Source organism: Lepidochelys kempii, chromosome 1, assembly GCF_965140265.1.
Source record: "Lepidochelys kempii isolate rLepKem1 chromosome 1, rLepKem1.hap2, whole genome shotgun sequence".
Taxonomy (NCBI): domain Eukaryota; kingdom Metazoa; phylum Chordata; order Testudines; family Cheloniidae; genus Lepidochelys; species Lepidochelys kempii.
In genome coordinates this window covers 240,914,755-240,933,804 of record NC_133256.1, presented here as the reverse complement: position 1 = coordinate 240,933,804, position 19,050 = coordinate 240,914,755, and the positions used below count along the sequence as shown (strand labels likewise).

Here is a 19,050-nt window from a genome sequence, read left to right as displayed (position 1 = left end):
ATGCAGATGTGGTCACCCCATATCAAAAAAGTTATATTGGAATTGGAAAAGGTTCAGAAAAGGACAACAAAAATGATTAGGGGTATAGAACGGCTTCCGTATGAGGAAAGATTGATCAGGCTGGGACTTTTCAGTTTGGAAAAGAGACAGCTAAGGGGAGATATGATTGAGGTCTATAAAATCATGACTGGTATAGAGAAAGTAGATAAGGAAATGTTGTTTACTACTTCTCATAACACAAGAACTAGGGGTCACCAAATGAAATTATTAGGCAGCAGGTTTAAAACAAATAAAAGGAAGTATTTCTTCACCCAATGCACAGTCAACCTGTGGAACTCCTTGCCAGAGGACATTGTGAAGGCCAAGACCATAACAGGGTTCAAAAAAGAACTAGATAAATTCATGGAGGATAGGTCCATCAATGGCTATTAGTCAGGATGGGCAGGAATGGTGTTAAGTTAGATAAATGCCTGGTTCACCAGGATTTAAAAGATGCATGTGCAGAGAGGCAATGCCTGTGTTATTGGGCACACTCAATGTGTTTGTTGCCCGGGGAAGCTCACATTCCTCAGAAATGTGCCCTTTGTAACAAACTGGGGGTGGGGACACAGAGATAGAGACCTGAGGCTGAAACTCGTTTTGATGGAAAAGTTATTAAGACCAGCCTCCGACCCAGGACAGGAAACCTCTTCCTGGCATAAGTCATAGTCTCTACCAAGGTCTCCAAAAACCAAAAAATTCACAAAAAACCATCCTCTTCGCCTCATAGAGAACAGAAAACAGTCCCCGACCAAATCACTCTCATCAGTGCCAGCAGCACCGCGACTCAACACTTATGACGCTCTGGGCACTTCTGGCACTGCTCACGTGGCGGCTGCTGCTGGAACCTAGAGCTCCAGTGTGGAGTCTAAGGGCTCTAAGCTGCCCGTCTCCACCACTACACTGTCGACAATGCTAAAGGAGTCTGCACCGACAACGGCTTCGATTACAATGCCACAGCTAATGCTGCTAGTGCAACAGCGCCAACACAGACTGCACCAGCTCCGCACGCTGCACTTCCAATACAGTCGGCACCTCACTCTTTGGCACTGAAGCTCTTGGTGCTGCACCACTTTCTGCATCAGATGGATCTGTTCTCCTTGACTCAGTGGCAGCGAAAGCATCACTTCCATGAGACAGATTCAACATGATAAAGACATTCATATCCACAGTGAGGACAAGCCCACAGATTACAGCCCACACATGCCTCCAACTTCTGGGCCACATGGCAGCATGCACATTTGTGGTGAAACACGTGTGGTTACATATGCCCTGTCTGCAAGGATGGTTAGAAACCGTCTACAGACCAAACAAACGTATTAAACAGATGATTAATGATGCCTCCCAAAGTCAAGGAATCAATAACCTGCTGGACTCAACCACACAACGTGTTCTCGGGGATCCCATTTACACAGGATTCTCCATCACAGATGATAACAATGGATGTCTCCCTCATAGGGTGGGGAGCACACCTGCAACATCACACAATTCAGGGGTTATGGTCTGCAGTCAAGACAAGGCTACTCATAAACCTGCTAGAATTCCATGCTGTCCACAATGCCTGCCTCCACTTCCTACCGTTCACAAGGAACCAGAACAGAAGAGTAATGACCGACAACATTGCTTGCATGTTCTACATAAACAGGCAAGGGGGAGCCCAATCACACTCATTATGCACCAATAACAAATGTAATTTTGTACTGGTGCTCAACAGAAGTCATGGATTCTCTTTCCTTAGGTGTATAACTTTCCCTTTCCACCCTGTTCTACTGAGATCAAAGACATTTCTTTACCAGAGGAAAGATGCTACCATGTGTTGTTTCTATAGGGGAGAAAATGTTGTGGGGGGGGGGGGGTGAGAGAGAGAGATCTACTGTCTTCTGCCTGCGTGGGAGACTAAGGATTCTGTTGCCATCTGCCATTTCCTTCCCTAAGTAGGGAACTTAAGCTTATACTACCACATGCCCCATGCAGGGTGGAGCTTTTCAAAATTTTTCCATTAGAACAGAAATACTGTACTCTACTCCTGTAGCATTGTTAGGAATTTTCTGTTGAAACAGAGTTTTGTCTAAAAATGCCAATTTGTTGAACCTGAAATGTTCTGCACAAATGAACATTCAATGAACCAGGCAGTGTTCCAGCAGAAACCTGCCTGCTTTCCTACCAGCTCACCTGGTGGGCTGCTGGAGACCCCAGGGTTCTAGGGTCTGTGACTCCAAGGTAGACCCACCTCATGGACTGTCCTGGTGCCAGGAAGCTCAGGGCATCTAGGATCGGCAGCTCCAATGTGCAGACAGACTGGGACCTGGACTTTTCAGGTTCCATAGTTCTGGGGCAGCTGTGTCACACAGATTGCCTCTGAGTTGGGAATCCTTTGGCTTCTAGGGTCCCTGGCTCAGCGGTAGCCCTTCTACGTGGAGGGCTTCTAGACTCCTGGTTGCATGACTCCAAGAGCATGGTGAGTCAGCTACTCCAAGAGTCAGGCAGCCCAGGGAGCCAGCTGGCCCAGGAATAATCCATATGGAGGGGCTTCCCAGAGTTGTGGCCCCTCAAAGCCCTGGCACCTGCTATCTGGCAGTTTCATTGCTGCTATTCAGAGGTGGGCAGCAGTGAAACTGGCAAGAATCATGTTAATTTCAGAGTCCCAGGAAGCACATTTCATTTTGGAAACACCATATGTTGGTGTTTCTGAAATCCCCTTTTTTTAAAATTTCCAGTTTGCAATTTTTTAAATTTTTTTTTGTTCTGCATTGAAATGAACCCAAATTTTGAAACACTGAAATTTCCTGTGAACCAGAAGTTCTGCATTTAGGTCAGATCTAGATGCCTCTAAGTGGGTCTCTGTTGAAATAAATTACTCCTGAGAGGAGAGGGTGACATGATTCTTCAAATCCAGGGATATCAAGGTAGTGGGAGAGTTGCTTCCTCATTGCATTATTGAGTTAGGGTTCATTCCCTGGAGTTTCTTCAGCACCCAGAAATGGCTTTAGGAAGTAGGTCAAGATTAGATTTATAATGGAAAGCAAGCTTTAGTCTTAAATATCAAAAGTCTTCCTACTCTTGCTCATTACTGCTAGTGGGGGTATCCAAAGCATGATTATCATATGGTCACAAGAAGATGCTTGGTCAGCTCTAACAAATTATTTCAAATATAGAGAAAATGACCTTTGGAGTAACATACTGCATGCCCTTCAATTGCTAATAGTCTAGAAGGAAGTTTACATCCTAACTTTCATAAATTTTGAATCCCCAAATGTATGATAAAATTATCACAATATTGATGTCTGAAGGAAGCAGGAGGTCTCTTACCTTGAATCCACTATGAAGAACAGCCATTTTGCTAGTTTTCTATGTCTTATTGTTTGACCTTAATTAATATATGACAGGACTTTGCCCTTTACCAGCCTCCAGATGTCTCTTTTCTAGTACCTTCACAAACATTCATACAGATGTTTAACTGCCAACCCAAGCTGCATTTTATGCAAATATTTATCTACTAATGTTTGGGTGAAAGAAACAAAGGGAGCTAGCCCATTTGGGCCTGCTTATCTTCTCCATAAATTCTAAGGCATGAGTTGCCCAGGTATCTGTCTTATTTTACAACACAGATACTGCTAAGCTGTTCTTTTCTGTTCACTGGGAACTTGGAATTTATATACTTAATTTCACCATTTGTGCCCTGATTAATCTTTTTAACAAGTTAAAAACAAACCTTTTCCCAAATCAGCCTGTGACTCAGCTGTGGACTCTGATACTATGCCAGAGTGCCTCCCAGATTTTTGACAGATAAAACCATGGCTTTACTTCCATTACCTAAACCAGAACACCAAATTTCTGCCAACTGCTTACATAAATGCTGGTTTAAAAAAATTGATATCCCATAAGAAAACACACATCTATTCATTGTTTAAAATTTGGAAGAGGTTTACTTGCTCTGTGGAGGTAATAAGTAATGTACCTTAATGTTTTGGGAAGATTTTTAAATCTATTTTGTGTGTCCCTTTAAGCCTCTTCTTAGTATCACAACTAAGAGGCAACTTAGGTTTCAGTGAGTTCTGTTTGACTGGAATAAGAAGAGTCCAGAGGTTGAGAGCTGAGGGGAAATCTGGACTCAGACCAGTTTCTCTTTGTCCATCTGTTCTGTCTTTCTCCTCATCATTTCCAGATGTTTAAAAATACTTCTTCAAAATTTTGATATAACTCTTCCTTTCTTCTTCTCCACCCTTCCCAACCATCAAACCCTGCTTGTCCTTCCTATTGTCAACCTGCTGCCTTTTATGATACTATGGGGATTTTATAAATCTTTTGACTTCCCTGATTCCTCTCAAGTCCTCTGGCTGCAAGTAAATCAGCGTAGGTTTTCTGCCCCTATCTTTTTGTTCCTTCATCCCTACTTTTTCCTCTGCTTCCGTCAGTGCTGCATGATTTGTGTCATTGCTTCACATAGGCTTACTGACCTCAGGCTGAGTAACTCATTAAGGATAAAACAGCAGAGGCAAGACTGAATGATTGATTTGATTTTTTATCTCATGTTCCAAGGACCTCCTTTTTATGCGGGTGGCTCTACAGGACAGGTGGACTGTATAACCCAGAGCTTGCTCCAGGACTATGTTATCATGTCCTTCAACCCTATGAGTGGGCTTCTAATTGACAAGAAAGGGTAATATCCTGCAGTTTGTAGGAAGAGCAGCAGATTGGGAGTAGATGAGCAAGATGGAACACTGGCTGATTTGCAGATGCTTTAGAGAAAGCTCATGTGACCAAACTGACACCTGTCCCCACTCTTTTTATGTGAAAAATGAGAGAGATCTTCTTGGTAAAAATAAGTCAACACAAGCAGAGTACAGAACTTGCATTTTTTTAAATCTTGCTACTTGGCATCATTACCCAAATGTTATGAAGGTTAGATATGAAAAAATAACCCTAGCAGGAAAAAAAAGTGTTGATATATAATAATAATAATCTGTGTTCATATACTGCATGAGGGAACCATGCAGATGGACAGGAATCTGTCTGTATACGACATGTGAGGGATAGTGCATGGACAGGAATTTTTTCTCTGTCTGTGGACCAGACACAGAGATAGTGTGGATGGATAGGAATTTTCTGTCTGTGGACCACACACAGGGGTGGTGTGGACAGACAGGAATTTTATGTCTGTGTGTTTGTATGTTACATATGGGGCAGTGCTGTTTTTAGCAGATGCCAGACCTTGCAATTTGCTGTACAAAGAAAATTCCTAACATTAATTTAGTTTAGTGTAGCAAAACTTCTCTTGTTGCTTAAGCAGACCATTTATTGTACTTCTCTCTCCAGTAATGATCATAAAGGCTGTTGGCTAGATTAAAGTATGAAAGTGAGACAGAGAGCGAGAAGGCGGAAATTATACCTTTTTTTTTTTGCAGACAACTTTGAAAATTAATCTGTCAGAACTAAATCACAAGCACAAAGTTTTTAAATAATGTTGCTATCAATGCTGTTTATATCTTACAGCACAGACACACATTTATACACACACAGCTGGGCTCTGGGCTATTGCAGACAGCCTATGTTGAGATGACATTGAGCAGCTCACATCACTTTAGAATCTAGGAATTTGTGTCTATTGGCAACTTGTCCTCGCCAAGAACAGCTCATCGAGGAGGGTATACTACTCTCTACGGACTCTTTGAAGCCGCAGGCAAAGGCTATTGAAGTGCTGGGTCATATAACAACAAAAATGTGAGGCTAAAAATGTTCTGGTGAAACCTGGGGTGGGGGGCCATGTAATAGCTTACTGAAACTCACTAATGTTTAATGCCGTCTAAACGCACAAAACCTAAGGTTCCTCTCTGGCTGAGGAAAGATCCTTGTTGTTTATTAGAGAGGCACTGTCAAACTAGCATATGTTTTGAAACTTTCTAGCAATATCAACTAATATTGCTCTGTGTAAGGGTCTGCGAGCAATTCACATATATCGGGGTCACAACTTGCTTATAAAATTCCATTCTGAACTGAAACTTGTCTGAAAAATCAAAGACAAGAAGAACAGTTTGTCAAAAAATGAAATGTTGATGTTAGAGTGCTGTGATGATTACAGTCTTGATTATCTGTGTTGTAGTCTCCATGCTTTTGCAATGCAAACTGTTCTTCTCTAACACCTTTCCCCACACTGCTTCTCATTCTAACAATACTCCTGATGTCATTAGATAATCCATAAAAAGCAAGTATGTCTTAAATCTGACTTTAAAACTACAGAGAACAGCTCTTTTCAGTACCAACCTAGGGTGAGAGTTCCAAATATAAACATGGTCATAGATTGTTTTCCTTTATTAACCATTAATATATTGCTAACTATTTTATTCATATTGAGAGTTAATGCAGACTCATAACTATAGTTACAACAAAGGTCTGTGATGACTTTACAATTTTGTAAATACTGCTTACTGCAGGAGTACACAGACAGCTGAACTGTATCTTTCAACTTCTGTCTGAGACTTTAAACTGTACTTCTCACCTTTCTCCTCAGTTGACAAAACACCCCATTTTTTGGATCCAAACTGCTTTCCCTCACTGTTTTTGTTTCTGTAATTTACTAATGCTAGAAAACCCAGATTAGGAAAACAAATTTGAAGAAAACTCCTCACGCATCATTAATTTTTCTATGCTCTTTAGATCTTCTTGCCATTTGGCTTTTTGAATCCCTCACTTTTGCTCTTCCATTCTCCTAAAGAAAGGAATAGTCATTCCGACAGTAGCAGATCTTTGAAAGATCTATGGTATAGCAGGTGAAATTCTTAGAGAATCAAAGTCTGATAGTCTAAAAGTAACAAAACTTGACCTGATGAGATACCATAATACTACAATCATCAGCCTGAGACAGGAATAGAAGATGCATCTCCTGGAGTCTGTGTGACAAGTAACGGCAATTAATCTAGTGTTTTAATACCACTTGATATCTCTTATCTAAATAAACTCTTCTCGATATTTTACCTGAAGTGGGGTTAATCTCTTGTGGACCATTTAAATAATCCAAGGAAATCCCTGACCAAAATAAACTTCAAAGTGAAGTTAAGGTTGCAAGAAAATATCAGTAATTTAGGGTTGAGAATTCTTTCAAGAACTTTGTAGTCAGTTCTCATGTATTCTGCAACTATGGAGTTTCATTCTTGCAAAAAAAAAAAATGCGCTCCAGAATTTCGCAGACAGGCAGAAACAATGGCTGAGAGATTAAAACTGCCCCATTCATCTTAACAGCCTAAATTTCAGAGAAAACAACCTATGTCTACACTACTGCGGTAAGTTGATCTACGGTATGCATCTCCAGCTACATGAATAACGTAGCCGGAGTCGACGTACCTTAGATCAAGTTACACGGGGTCTACACCGTGGGTGGTTTATGGGAGAAAATCTCCTGTCGACTTACCTTACTCGTCTCGTCGGGGGTAGAGTACAGAGAATGATTGGAGAGCGATCTACAGTCGATTTGGCGGGTCTTTACTAGACCCGCTAAATTGACCACCGGTGGATCGATCTCAGAGTGTTGATCCCTGCCATAGTGTAGACCTGCCCCCAGACGACATTCTGCAGCATCTTAAAAACTGAAAATGTGGAAGTGTAAAATAAATGGAATTTAATATCAAAATAACAGGGAGCTGTACTGATTACATTCATGTTCATATTTAAATCAGAAAAAAAACTCCATTTGTACCATACCTGAAACTGTTGTAGAATTTTTCCATCAGAGAGCCACAAAATCTAGAGACCTTGCAGCAGAGTCCAGCTTGTTGTTGCGTACTCTCATCTAGATTATAGTTATCTTTTTTTCCTCTCTTAAGACAGGAAATTCAGAGTTATGGTTATACTTTCAAATGTTTGAGTTTCTTGTAAGTGTGGAAATTCAGTGAAGATACCCAGTTTATCTTAACTCTGTATCTCTCCCCATGAAAATGAGAAAGGCAGACTATTTTATCAGTTCCTTAAAAAAAATGTCATTTTGTCGGCAACCACAAAAACAAGAATGTTTCCTCCTTATTTCGAGAGTGGTTGTGCCAGTTCTGGCCTTTTTCACAATCCACAGGGGGAAAAATTACTTTGGTTGGGCAAATAGCATAGAGGAGACAATAATTCCATACTCTTCATAAAGGCCTCCCATCTTACAACATGCTGAGAATTCGCTGTACTTCACAGGAGGTGATCAGTACTTCATAGGATTAGGTTATATGATTTGATTGGCCTGCCAGTTATCCTAGATGTCACTAGACAAAGTGCTAACATGTATCCATATTCAAACCTCCTGGGCCTAGATCTTGAAAAACACAGGAAAAGAACAAAAACATCACACTTAGTAAAGGAATCATGTATGTATGAAACCAGTGTTCTACCATGCACTTTTTTATACTCCAGCTTCAAAGAAACGAAGATGGGAAGATTGTATCACTCTGTGGCAGGTCTGGATTAAGGCAGTCCAATGCATTGGATGCACCATTATGTGGTGCATCTCTAGCTCCATCCGCACAGCCTTGCCCCTTCATGATGGTGATACTCCCCACACACACACACACTATCACCACCTGGAATAAATGTGACAAGGAGGCTCCCTGTTCTTTCCCACAGCAATAGAAATAGAGGCCCTTCTTGTCTTGAGGCAGCAGGAATGGGAGCAAGGGTCCCTTTTCATCGCTGAAGAGGCAGCAGTTTCAGGAGGGAGGCCCCCACAGTACTTCTCCACAGCCAGGGTGCATCATCTTGAGTGGGCTGGGCTTGTGGCACTGCCCGCCTTCTGCCACACAGTCTTTTCATGGGAAATGTTGGCCTAGGCCCCCATTGAGATGCATGGGGAAGTTCACTCCTCTCAGAGCTATTGTTTAGGCCACGGGTTCTCAAACTGGGGGTCGGGACCGCTCAGGGCGTCGCGAGATTATTACATGGGGGGTCGCGAGCTGTCAGCTTCCATCCCAAACCCCGTTTTGCCTCCAACATTTATAATGGTGTTAAATAAATAAAAATGTGTTTTTAATTTATAAAGGGGGTTGCATTCAGAGGCTTGCTATGTGAAAGGAGTCACCAGTACAGAAGTCTGAGAACCAGTGGTTTAGGCTGTCTGGACTCAGGAGGATGTCCCTGCATTGGTACACTCCAGGCATAATTACAAACTTTTCTTTGCAATCACATCGGCTAAAAAAATTTTTTTTAATGAAAGCTGAGTGCCTTAATCGAGGTGTCCCCTGTGGGGACAGAATTAAGGTAGTTAGTTACCTTTGCTTTCAGATGATTGAGGTTTTCAGAAGTGTAACCTTGTCTCTGAAACTGCTGCTTTTTAATGGCATCTTTTTAACTAATTAAAACATTTAATGCTTGTTACTGGTACGTATTCACGACTTTGGCTTCACCTCAAAGATATTTGTCCAGAAACCTTAAACTCTGCTTTGTAATATAAGTATAGCACCAACCTAATAAAATTTTATAGAAATGTTCATTTTCAGTCCTATCTTTTATTTTGTGTTTCTTTCATTTCTTTTACTCTACCAATAAATTATCCTCTTGTTTAGAAACAACAATTGAAAATTTTAGCTTGAAGCAGCTACTGATTAGCATCTCAGAGAGAGAAACTTGAATTCCGACCAAGGGAGAAATACAGCCAGAAGCCTGCTATAGTTTGGGTTTCAGTTCTCTGGCATGGCAGCTACCATCTCCCTTCCCAGTGCCGCAAAATGGCTGGCAGGAGCCATAGCTGACATAAGGGGAGCTGTATGTTCTAAAATGTACTAAGTTTTGTTACAGCCTGGAAATAAATTAATTGCACCCTGGGATAAAGAACAGGAACTCCTTGACACCGAAACCAATATGCTTTTGGATACAGATAGTGGTATTTTTTTGCTCTCAGATGAGATCCCACATTGGCATGTGTCAAAACAGAATACAGAAGTTGAGTAAATTGTCAATATTAAATATCCAGTGGACATACAAGACATATATGAGAGGCGGTTCAGCTGAAGATATGTGGCAGTCTGGCCTCCCAGTATATTACTGAATGGCAGGTTCCTTGGAGGAACTTTGGAACAGAATCTCAGAAAATGCAGCGTCTATGGCGTTGCTATACCTAATACAAGGACGAATTTAGAGACTGTTTCCAAACTCTCACAACTTGAAACAATTTAAAGTATAACAGTTTGAACCAGATTTTGATTCAATACAAAATGTGTAATGAAGAGATTCATAAGAGAAAGTGAATTTACTAAAGACAATCAAATACCACACACCTTTCTTCTATTAAATATTACTCCTAATACTGAACTCGCAAAAGCAGGAAAGTGTTACCCAGATATTATGTGGAAGATCCTCAGAATTTAAAATCAAATCCTAATCTTGCCAATCAGCAGCATTAGGAAGATTCAGGCAGGCAGATGAATTGGCATCGATCTCAAGCCATGAACTAATGTGATAAAAGTTTCTGAATGTGAGTTTACAGTGAAATTGGTCTGTATTTAGGCAATATTATAGGAAGCCTTTCCAAATGCTTCTAAGCTTCATGCAATAAAAGCCCAACATTCAAAACATTAATATCAATCAAAAAGATCAAAGCAGACCAAATATCCAACCACAGGAAAAACAGGAACCTGATTTAGAATCAAACCCCAAAAACCTTCAATGTAAGCCATCCTACCAGCAAAAGGAATCAATTCCCAACTGGTGCAAAAAATAGTGGAGAGGGAACAACAGATGGGAGAGAAAAAAAGTGGTGATGAGATTTAGCTGAAACTAATCAAGGCTGGGCCAATTTAAATAAATGTGTTTTGCCTGCTTTTAGGGCACCCTATACCAAGGGACACTGGTATTGCCTTTTCTGGTAGATAATTCCATAGTAGAGTAACCTCAGTCCTATCTATGGCCTGGGATTGAGATCAGACTTGTCCTGGCCAACTGTTCCTGCAAGGCAGGGGCACAGAGTGAGAGACCGTCACTCATGTATTTCAAGCCTAGATTATGAAGGCTTTTATATGCTAGTTTTAAGAAGGGTAAGTGTAACCGACTGTCTCACTCTTATCATAAGGATTAAATGCGCAACTCATTCTGCTTATTGTTACCATTTATTTCAGAATTTAACCTCTCCATCAGGTTTGGAAAATGCTCTGCAGGACCTTAAATATTTTAAATGTGAGGGTGAAGCATGTAAATCAGTTCACTCAGTCCCCTGGAATCTCTGCGGTAAAATCATGAGGGGAAGTTACACAAGGCATCACACTATATTATCCCTGTAAAGAAATCATGGGTAGAAAGGTGACTCACACAGGGATCGTCTTCTGCATGTGTCTGCGCTGGTGGATACAAGTAGGGAGATCCTGGGTGCATTTGTACAGGGCATTGCTGTCTCCATGTTGAATACCTGCAGGGACACCCTTGGGGCATTAACAATGAAAGTGTCCTTATTTTCAGAGATGCTGAACACCACACCTTCTGTTGAAGTTCACCACCTCTGAAAATCAGGCCTTTTTTTTATTAAGTCTGTGTATTATCCTTGCAATGGTGAGGAGGAGGATTTACACACGTTTTCTGCATGTCTGTGCATTCAGTGAAACCCGCAACTCTGACTAAAAGAAACGAAGTGGGAGAACAGCCTGTAGAAGATGACTCCTTTAACTCACTGAGAGACAGGCATACTGTCTCCACCACATATCCATTTGTCACAAGTATAGTCATTATATTAAGAGTGATGTAATCTGGGTCTTTTTTAAACTTTACATTAAAGGATTAACAAAGCTTGTTTAGGCTAGTTAGAAGAGCCAGGAACTCCACTAATCAGATGTTTTCCCAAAACTGAGAGAATAGTCATTGATGTTATTTTTGCTAGTATGCTCTGTAATGGGAGAATAGATTTTATGAGTACCCCCATCCTGATACAAGTCTTTTGGGAACCTTTCTGTATATCTGATAGAAATAACTTAGTGCAATATGAATATGAACCAGACTGGCTGAATGCAGACAATGTGTAGCTTTTAGAGCTTTAGTTTTTCTCTTGCTCTCCCTAGTCTCTTAAGGTCCTCTCTGGAGAGAAATTGTGGTCTGTCCCTGAAGTTGAAATTTGAGTTCAAAACCTTGCCAGGTAAAGGTATTCTCCAGGCACTGGGCATCCTTCACAAATGTTAAAGAAAGCTATGTGTGGTCATGATACAATATAAATGTATTTAATTTTTTTATTTATACATTTATACAAACCATACCCTAAAATGTAGTATAGAGTTAAATACAATGTGTATCTAGAGCTAAATCAGTGGTTTTAGAATTGACCTGTGGAGTTCAGTGATCTAACACCTGTCAGTCTTCAGGTAGTGGTAGTTCTGGCTATTTGCTCCCCTGTGTAGGACTCCTGTAGAGTTTCTAAAGTGTTTCACCACTAAGTTCCATAATACATCTCTCTACACTCTGTGCATCTGCTCCATATCAGTTTTTGTTAAGGGTTAATTTAACTGTGATAAAATCTGTAAATAGACACCAGAATTTTGAGTGTTAGTGACACAAAAGGTAAGGAGAAGCAAACTACACAATGACCTGGAGAGTTTAAAGCAGGGAGAAATCCCATACTAATAAATGTGAAATCCTACATCAGGAGAGAGGTAATAAGTCACGCATATTTAAAAGAGGTGTCACCAAACAGCTACATCCATCATATTTTCTCCTTAATACTTTCCCATTATATGTAACCAACTGTTGTAATTTCAGTGGGAGAGATGTGGGATCTAAGTAGGGAGTTCAAAAAAGAGGCATTCCTACAGAGAATATCCTGTCTAACAAAGTAAAGTACAGTATGAAAAGATTTTAGAACCACTGGGTTAACTAAAACAAAGGAACAGAGACACAGAAATTAAGAGATACAGGCAAGGAAGAAAAGAGAGATTTTCAGATGAGATTTGAACTGAGAGGAAGAATCGGTGAGGAAGATGGATACTGGATGGCTGTTCCAGATGTTGAGATGCAGAAGACCTGGTTCTTGTAACAAAAGTGGTGAGATTGTGGGAAGGAACAGAGCAGAGGCCAGTGTTGAATAAGTGGAGGGAGTAGGGAGGGAAGTAGTGACAAAGCAGATTCATGGAGGCTTTTATGAACAGAGGACAAGATGAGTTTTTGCTGCTGGTATAGCTCATCATAGAAATGGATGAAATATAATTTTAAACCAAGAGACAAACCCAATGCCCTTTCAGAGGTCATACTTCAGAGACTCACAGCTGAGAGTCTGTGGAGGCCTGTTGAAGGCTTTGACACCCCTGTCGTGTGAAAAAGGATACCATAATTGAGACTTCATTTTTTTGATGGAGAGGATCTTATTTGATGATTATTATATAGGAATATCCTCTGTTGGTTTTCTCTTTTTTTCTTAAGTGATTGGTGGTGCACGGGGAAGGAATCTCTTACCTGAGGAAGCCTGTGGTATATCAGGTAAAACATCTGGGACAACTGAGAAACCTAGCATAGTCAGTTTCTAACTCAGAAGTGCTGTTTTATATCCATTTTTAGTCTTAGCTTTGAGCGGCACATGCACACAGCAGTTACCTGCCTAAAGAAAAGTTGGTCATAAACCAAAAATTTCGGTCTACAGTGCAGCTCTTGCGTGTGCAAGTTCTGAAAGCTAGCCCTGCAGTTTCCCGCCTGAGGCATTCCCCATGCCACAGATGTGTCTGCTTCACTCATTCCCTTCCCACAGGATATAGTGGTTAGACCACTGTGTTCACAGATTTTTTACAGTGGTGTAAGAATGCTTGCCATGGGGTCTGAGCAGAGGTATGCCACAACCCCATAAGGTGAGAAAGGAAGTGACTGTAGTAGCCCAATGACATAACAGTTAAGACTGCAGGATGTTGGAGATGGGGGGGGGGAGTTACTCACATGTTTCCCCATAGTATAGTAAGCTGTTTTTCCTCATAAACACTTCCAGCAGCTGTAAGGCTATGTTCTAGAAATTTCCATCCTTCTGCATATTCTGTAGCTGTAGGAGAGGAACGCAGTACAGTTATTCCAGGCGGTCAGCAGACTCCTAATTAGAAGTCCCCAATTAGTTTTCAGAAGTCCATAAAAGTTTTTTGTTTCCAAGCCCAATAGGCAGAGGCTTATAAAAATACTCCTTATTCTTCAGCATTATGCATGGAGTTGGGAATGGATTTTATCATTCATTATTAGCCAAATGACTTTTCTTTGACTGACTTCTTTAACAAAAAACTTTCAGACTTGAAAAAAAAAAAAACATTTCAAATGGTATCCTACCAATAAATAGACTTTTGTTATTTCTATCTTGATATTTTTTGCTAAATTTTGAAGATATGTGTATTCCATCTCTTTAATGGCTGTCATCCAGAACTTCCAGTGAAATCATAATGCTGAATTTGTAACATCTTCATGCTACACCTTGGATATCAGAACAAGGTTAAACCTTAACAGCAGAAGTATCAGAAAGCGAAGTTAGACTGTCAAAAATCCTTTTTGAAAACTTAAAAAAAACCAAAAGTAGAAATACAGAAAATGACTAACCGGGTGAACTGTTCTATATGTTACCTTCATCACAGAGGTGTTGCAAAAGTTAATTTGGGTTGGGATTTTCAAAGAAGCCTAAGGGAGTTAAGCTCCTAAATCAAATTGAAATGGAATGAGGATCTGAGTGCCTAACTCTTTTAGGTTCCTTTAAAAACCCTAGCTTTACAGTCTGTAAAATTCTCTGAACACAGTAAGTGCTGTATAATTGCTAAGTACTAGTAATATATTTCCTACTGGATCATTGTGAAAGCCACTTGAAACCAAATCAGTAATGTGTATAATGTCTTCAGTCCCACTTCCCAGTTCTGTGAATGAGAGGCATTCTTTTCCAGTGTTTACCTCTGTATACCCTTCTTTTCCTATAATGGCACTAAGACAGTTTTTACAAGTGTTAGTGTGCATTGAAATTTGTCAACCATGTAATGCTTCTCAAAGTCATTGCTTTCAATGAGTGCTGCTGTATTGAAATTCATGTTAAGTATCTCTCAGTTCCCATAATGCATTCTTTCACACATGCTTCCTAGTTCATATAAATTATCTGAGAGACAGTTTTATTTATTTTATGATTTGTTATAAACAATCAAGATCAGATATTTTGAGTGTAATAGATAAGATTCTGATCTGTGAATCTACTTAAAAGGAAATCATTTTTAAAACGATTTAGTCTTAAATATAATAAAAACAACCAGAGAGAAATCTGCCATCTTGACAACTAATTAGTTATTTGTAAAGTGCTATGTAAGTGCAACTAGTATTAATATTGACTGATGAAGAGTAGGACTGATAATTCAGATCTTGTTTGCCTAAATGGAGAAAAGGGGCAGTACAATTCTGTAAGTTAAGTTGTTGTTGTTGTTTTTTCAAGTGCAATTTAGTGGTAACCATTGTTAAATTAACCCAAAATCTAAGATTTAGAACTTGCCTACAACAACTTTGAAAGCCCTTGCTATTCGAATGCAATCAAATGAAATCTGAATTCTCTATCCTAAGAAGGATCATTAGAGTGGCAGCTTCTACTGAGAAACTATTCAGTTATGGAGATAGTGAATCACTAACAGGTATTTCTCCAAACAGCTCTGAACATTCATTTAATGTATATTATTATTTAGTCAATCTTTAGTTATGTAATGTATAAAGACATACATAAAACTGTTGTATATCTTCTCTAATGTAGAATTCTCAAACTTTTTCATACTTTGGGGACCACATTTTAATAGAGCGCTTGTCTTAGGAACACCTCCCCTTGCATTTGCTTGTTGGGATAGTAATATTAGGTTAGTATTTAATGTATTTTTAACTGTCTCTCTTAAAGCAGGTCAGCAGCTGGAAACAAAGAGAGCAGGCACCATGTGATAAGCCAACTCTCCTCAGACTACCAGCAAGTGTTCCATGGATCTCAGTCTGAGAACCACTGACTAAATAAATCCCATACGAAACACTTTTACTTTTTCACTATTGCCTCAGCCTTACCTTAAGTGCAATTCAGGAAAGAGGAACATAGGAATTATCTTACTGGACCAGACTGAGGATACATCTGCTCCAGTATCGTGTCTTTGGCAGTGGCTAGTACCAGGTCAAGGACATTTTATCCTGTCTAATCTGACTGTGGGTGATGGTATTATTGATATACATAATATAACTTTTTTAAAAATTTTACTAAACCCTGGAGCTCAATATCATGTTGCCATGAGTTCCATATGTGATTTATGCTTTGTGTAAAAAATATAAAAAGTAATTCTTTTGATTCGTTTGTTTCCTTTTAATTTCATTGGACATACCTTGTTCTTGTATTATGAACTAGTAACTAGGAGTTCCCAACTGACTTCATGCAATTGTTATTTGATATATCTCTATTATGTTACCTCCAATTCATCTTCCCTCCAAAGTAATTATTTCTCATCTTTATAAACTCCCACATGACAAACTCTCTCTCTTAATTTTTCTTACCTTTCTTTGGATTTTTTCCATTTCTGCTATATCCTTTTTGAAAACTGAATTTGAGTGTTCAAATAGAGAGTGAACTTTTTCTGGTGCATTGGTTTATATTATGCCATTTATAATATCTTCAGTATTGATTTGTATCCCTTTATTAATATGGCTTCATAGTTTTTCTTTTTGACCAACACTTCGCATTTAACAGATGTTTTCATTGAGCTGTCCACATTGATGCCTTTTTCCTTAAACAGTTTAATCAAGTACTTAATTCCCCTGTACACACATGCACAGTGTAATCCTTATTAGTGCAACTCAGAGGATGAGAGAGTTAATTACAAAGCTAATTTAGCTGCACAGTGAAGTGAAGTAGCCTGTATATTCAAGCTAATTTTTACTTTTGCTCTGTGGCTACACTTAATCTATAGTATGTTGTGTATTTTGTACAAATATTGTGTACTTTAAATATCAGTGATTTTCATGGGCTTTGTCTAGCATGCACAGTGTAGCACACAGTGTTATAAGATATATTTCCTTGGCTATTTCCCTCTGCCTTGTAGCACTTACATTTACTTTCAACTGAGTAAATTGAATTTCTCAATTTTTTTCCATCATAGACTCAGAATCGCATGAAGTTGATGGCAGATAACTATGAGGATGACCACCTCAAATCCTCATCCCATTCCAACCAAACCAACCACAGACCCTCTCCAGACCAGGTAATACTTCTCTCCTTTTCCCTTTTAAAATGACTTTTAACTACTGGGCCTGATTATTTTTGAGTCATATGTAGCTTTTCCCAACATGCATGAAGTCTCTAGGAACAAAAACGACATTCCAGAGTGAACTTAGAAGACAGAAATGTTTGCAGCTGTTTTGCTGGCTTTCTTGAAGACCCTTGCAAGATGCACAGATGCTCCCAAGTACTAAGTTGTTTTTAGTAGGGTGAAGAGGGGACAAAGGAATGTTAATATCTTGACTATGTCATGAAATGTAAGGTAGGAGCTGTCTCCTACCACGTTCAGATTTCGGTAATACAAGTCACCTGTTCTGGAGTGCTTGGAGTGGTTTTATCATTCTTGCTGTAACTTGTGAGAATAATCACCTCTAATAAGAGGGGTCTTGAATTGTTTCTCTCTGTGAATAGCAGGAAATCTTAGTCAGGATCAGCTTCTAGGTCTCTGGATTGTGTATGGGCAATTACTTGCATTTCCCAGAAGGAAATCCTAACCTGTATGCCAGACGAGCACAAGTTGTGCCCTCTGAAGCTCATGAACTGAAAAAAGATAAATTTACCATTTCTAAGGCATAGCAGAGCCTCATGTGTCATTTACTAAAATCAGCCATGTATTTGATATCTATCCCTTGGGTAACACAGAGACTGCCAACCTAATTACAAATTTCACATTGAAACCTCACGTGTTCCAGGTTAATTAAAAATTCAAAAACTGTAATTGCTCCCTAGACTGAGACATGGGAATAGCTAACCTTTCTCAATCCTCTGGCTGACCTGTAAGTAGCATTGATGGGTTCTAAAGGGAGCTGAATCTCATCCTGGTCTGCTGAAGAATGGGTCATTGTACCATGGCAGTTCTAAGGGGAATGAAAGTAGAAAATGGAGGAGCCTAAACACATATGCACACACCCCCAAAATCCCATATTTAAAAACTTCCTTTCATAGCTACACCAGACTCCCTCTGAAAATAATATTGTGAAAAAATGTTGAAGACATGGTGTTCATTGTTCTAGAGGGGATAAAAGTGATGCAAACAGAGGAATGAGTATAAAATTTTCTTTCTACTTAACCACCTTCCTAAGATTGTAAATGAAGAACCTCATGAATGAGTGGCTTGAGGCCTCCAGGACTTTCTTTGCAGGTGTCAGACCTATTTTCTTTGAGAGAAGGATTATCAATATTGAAGATCAAAACAGTGGTCTCCAAATCTCAATTTCCTTGGGAGTAGAAGAGTATCTGCTATTTTACACACTGAAGTGTTGTAGTGAAATAAGGACATTTTCCAAATTTGTATATGGCACCTGACTGAAAATGAAGGCACTGGTAATGTGAACAGGTTAAGAACCAAAAGACTTCTAAATATGATCTCGCAGTGGGAGACAGGTTACATTTTCAGTTTATGTAAACAAATTCTGAGTAACTGAGCAAAGTTTAAAAGAGAATTAAGAAAGCTGTTTCCAATGGTTCAAGTTATTGGAAAGCAGCAGAGCAGAGGACACAGGGAGTTGGAGGCCACTTTTTTCTACTACTAGTACTTTATAATTATGTCTGTGCTTTAAATACTAACCAACTCTTTATTTCATTCCCATGCTGCTCTGGGGCTTTTTCCCTTTGTCATCTCTCAACCAATAGGATGAGGAGGAGGGTATTTGGGCATAGCCAATCAGATGCTCTTAGTTCAGCCATTTTGTTCAGAACGGTGAGAATCAGCTTTCCTTACCAGTAGAAAAGTTTCCCACGGTCACTCTTGCATCTTGCTTCTGTGTGATTCATGAAATCCGGGTGTGTTTCCTTTCCCTTTCTCACGAGGTCTATGCATGTGGATGTTGCCTACTTATTTG

The 19,050-nt window shown here is 39.6% G+C and overlaps 1 protein-coding gene across 16 annotated transcripts in view; it reads left to right on the top strand.

The window, feature by feature from the left end:
• The window catches only part of ERC1 (ELKS/RAB6-interacting/CAST family member 1), a 546,952-nt gene that overhangs the window by 475,164 nt on the left and 52,738 nt on the right, over positions 1–19,050 (top strand). For 13 of the 16 annotated variants that reach the window (XM_073320595.1, XM_073320483.1, XM_073320517.1 and 10 more), the window contains one exon: positions 17,091–17,192. In XM_073320595.1, coding sequence (XP_073176696.1) covers positions 17,091–17,192 — 102 coding nt within the window. Of the gene's footprint in view, positions 1–17,090; positions 17,193–18,841; positions 18,909–19,050 lie in introns of all 16 variants that reach the window. The other 3 variants (XM_073320609.1, XM_073320616.1, XM_073320601.1) reach the window with 1 other exon arrangement.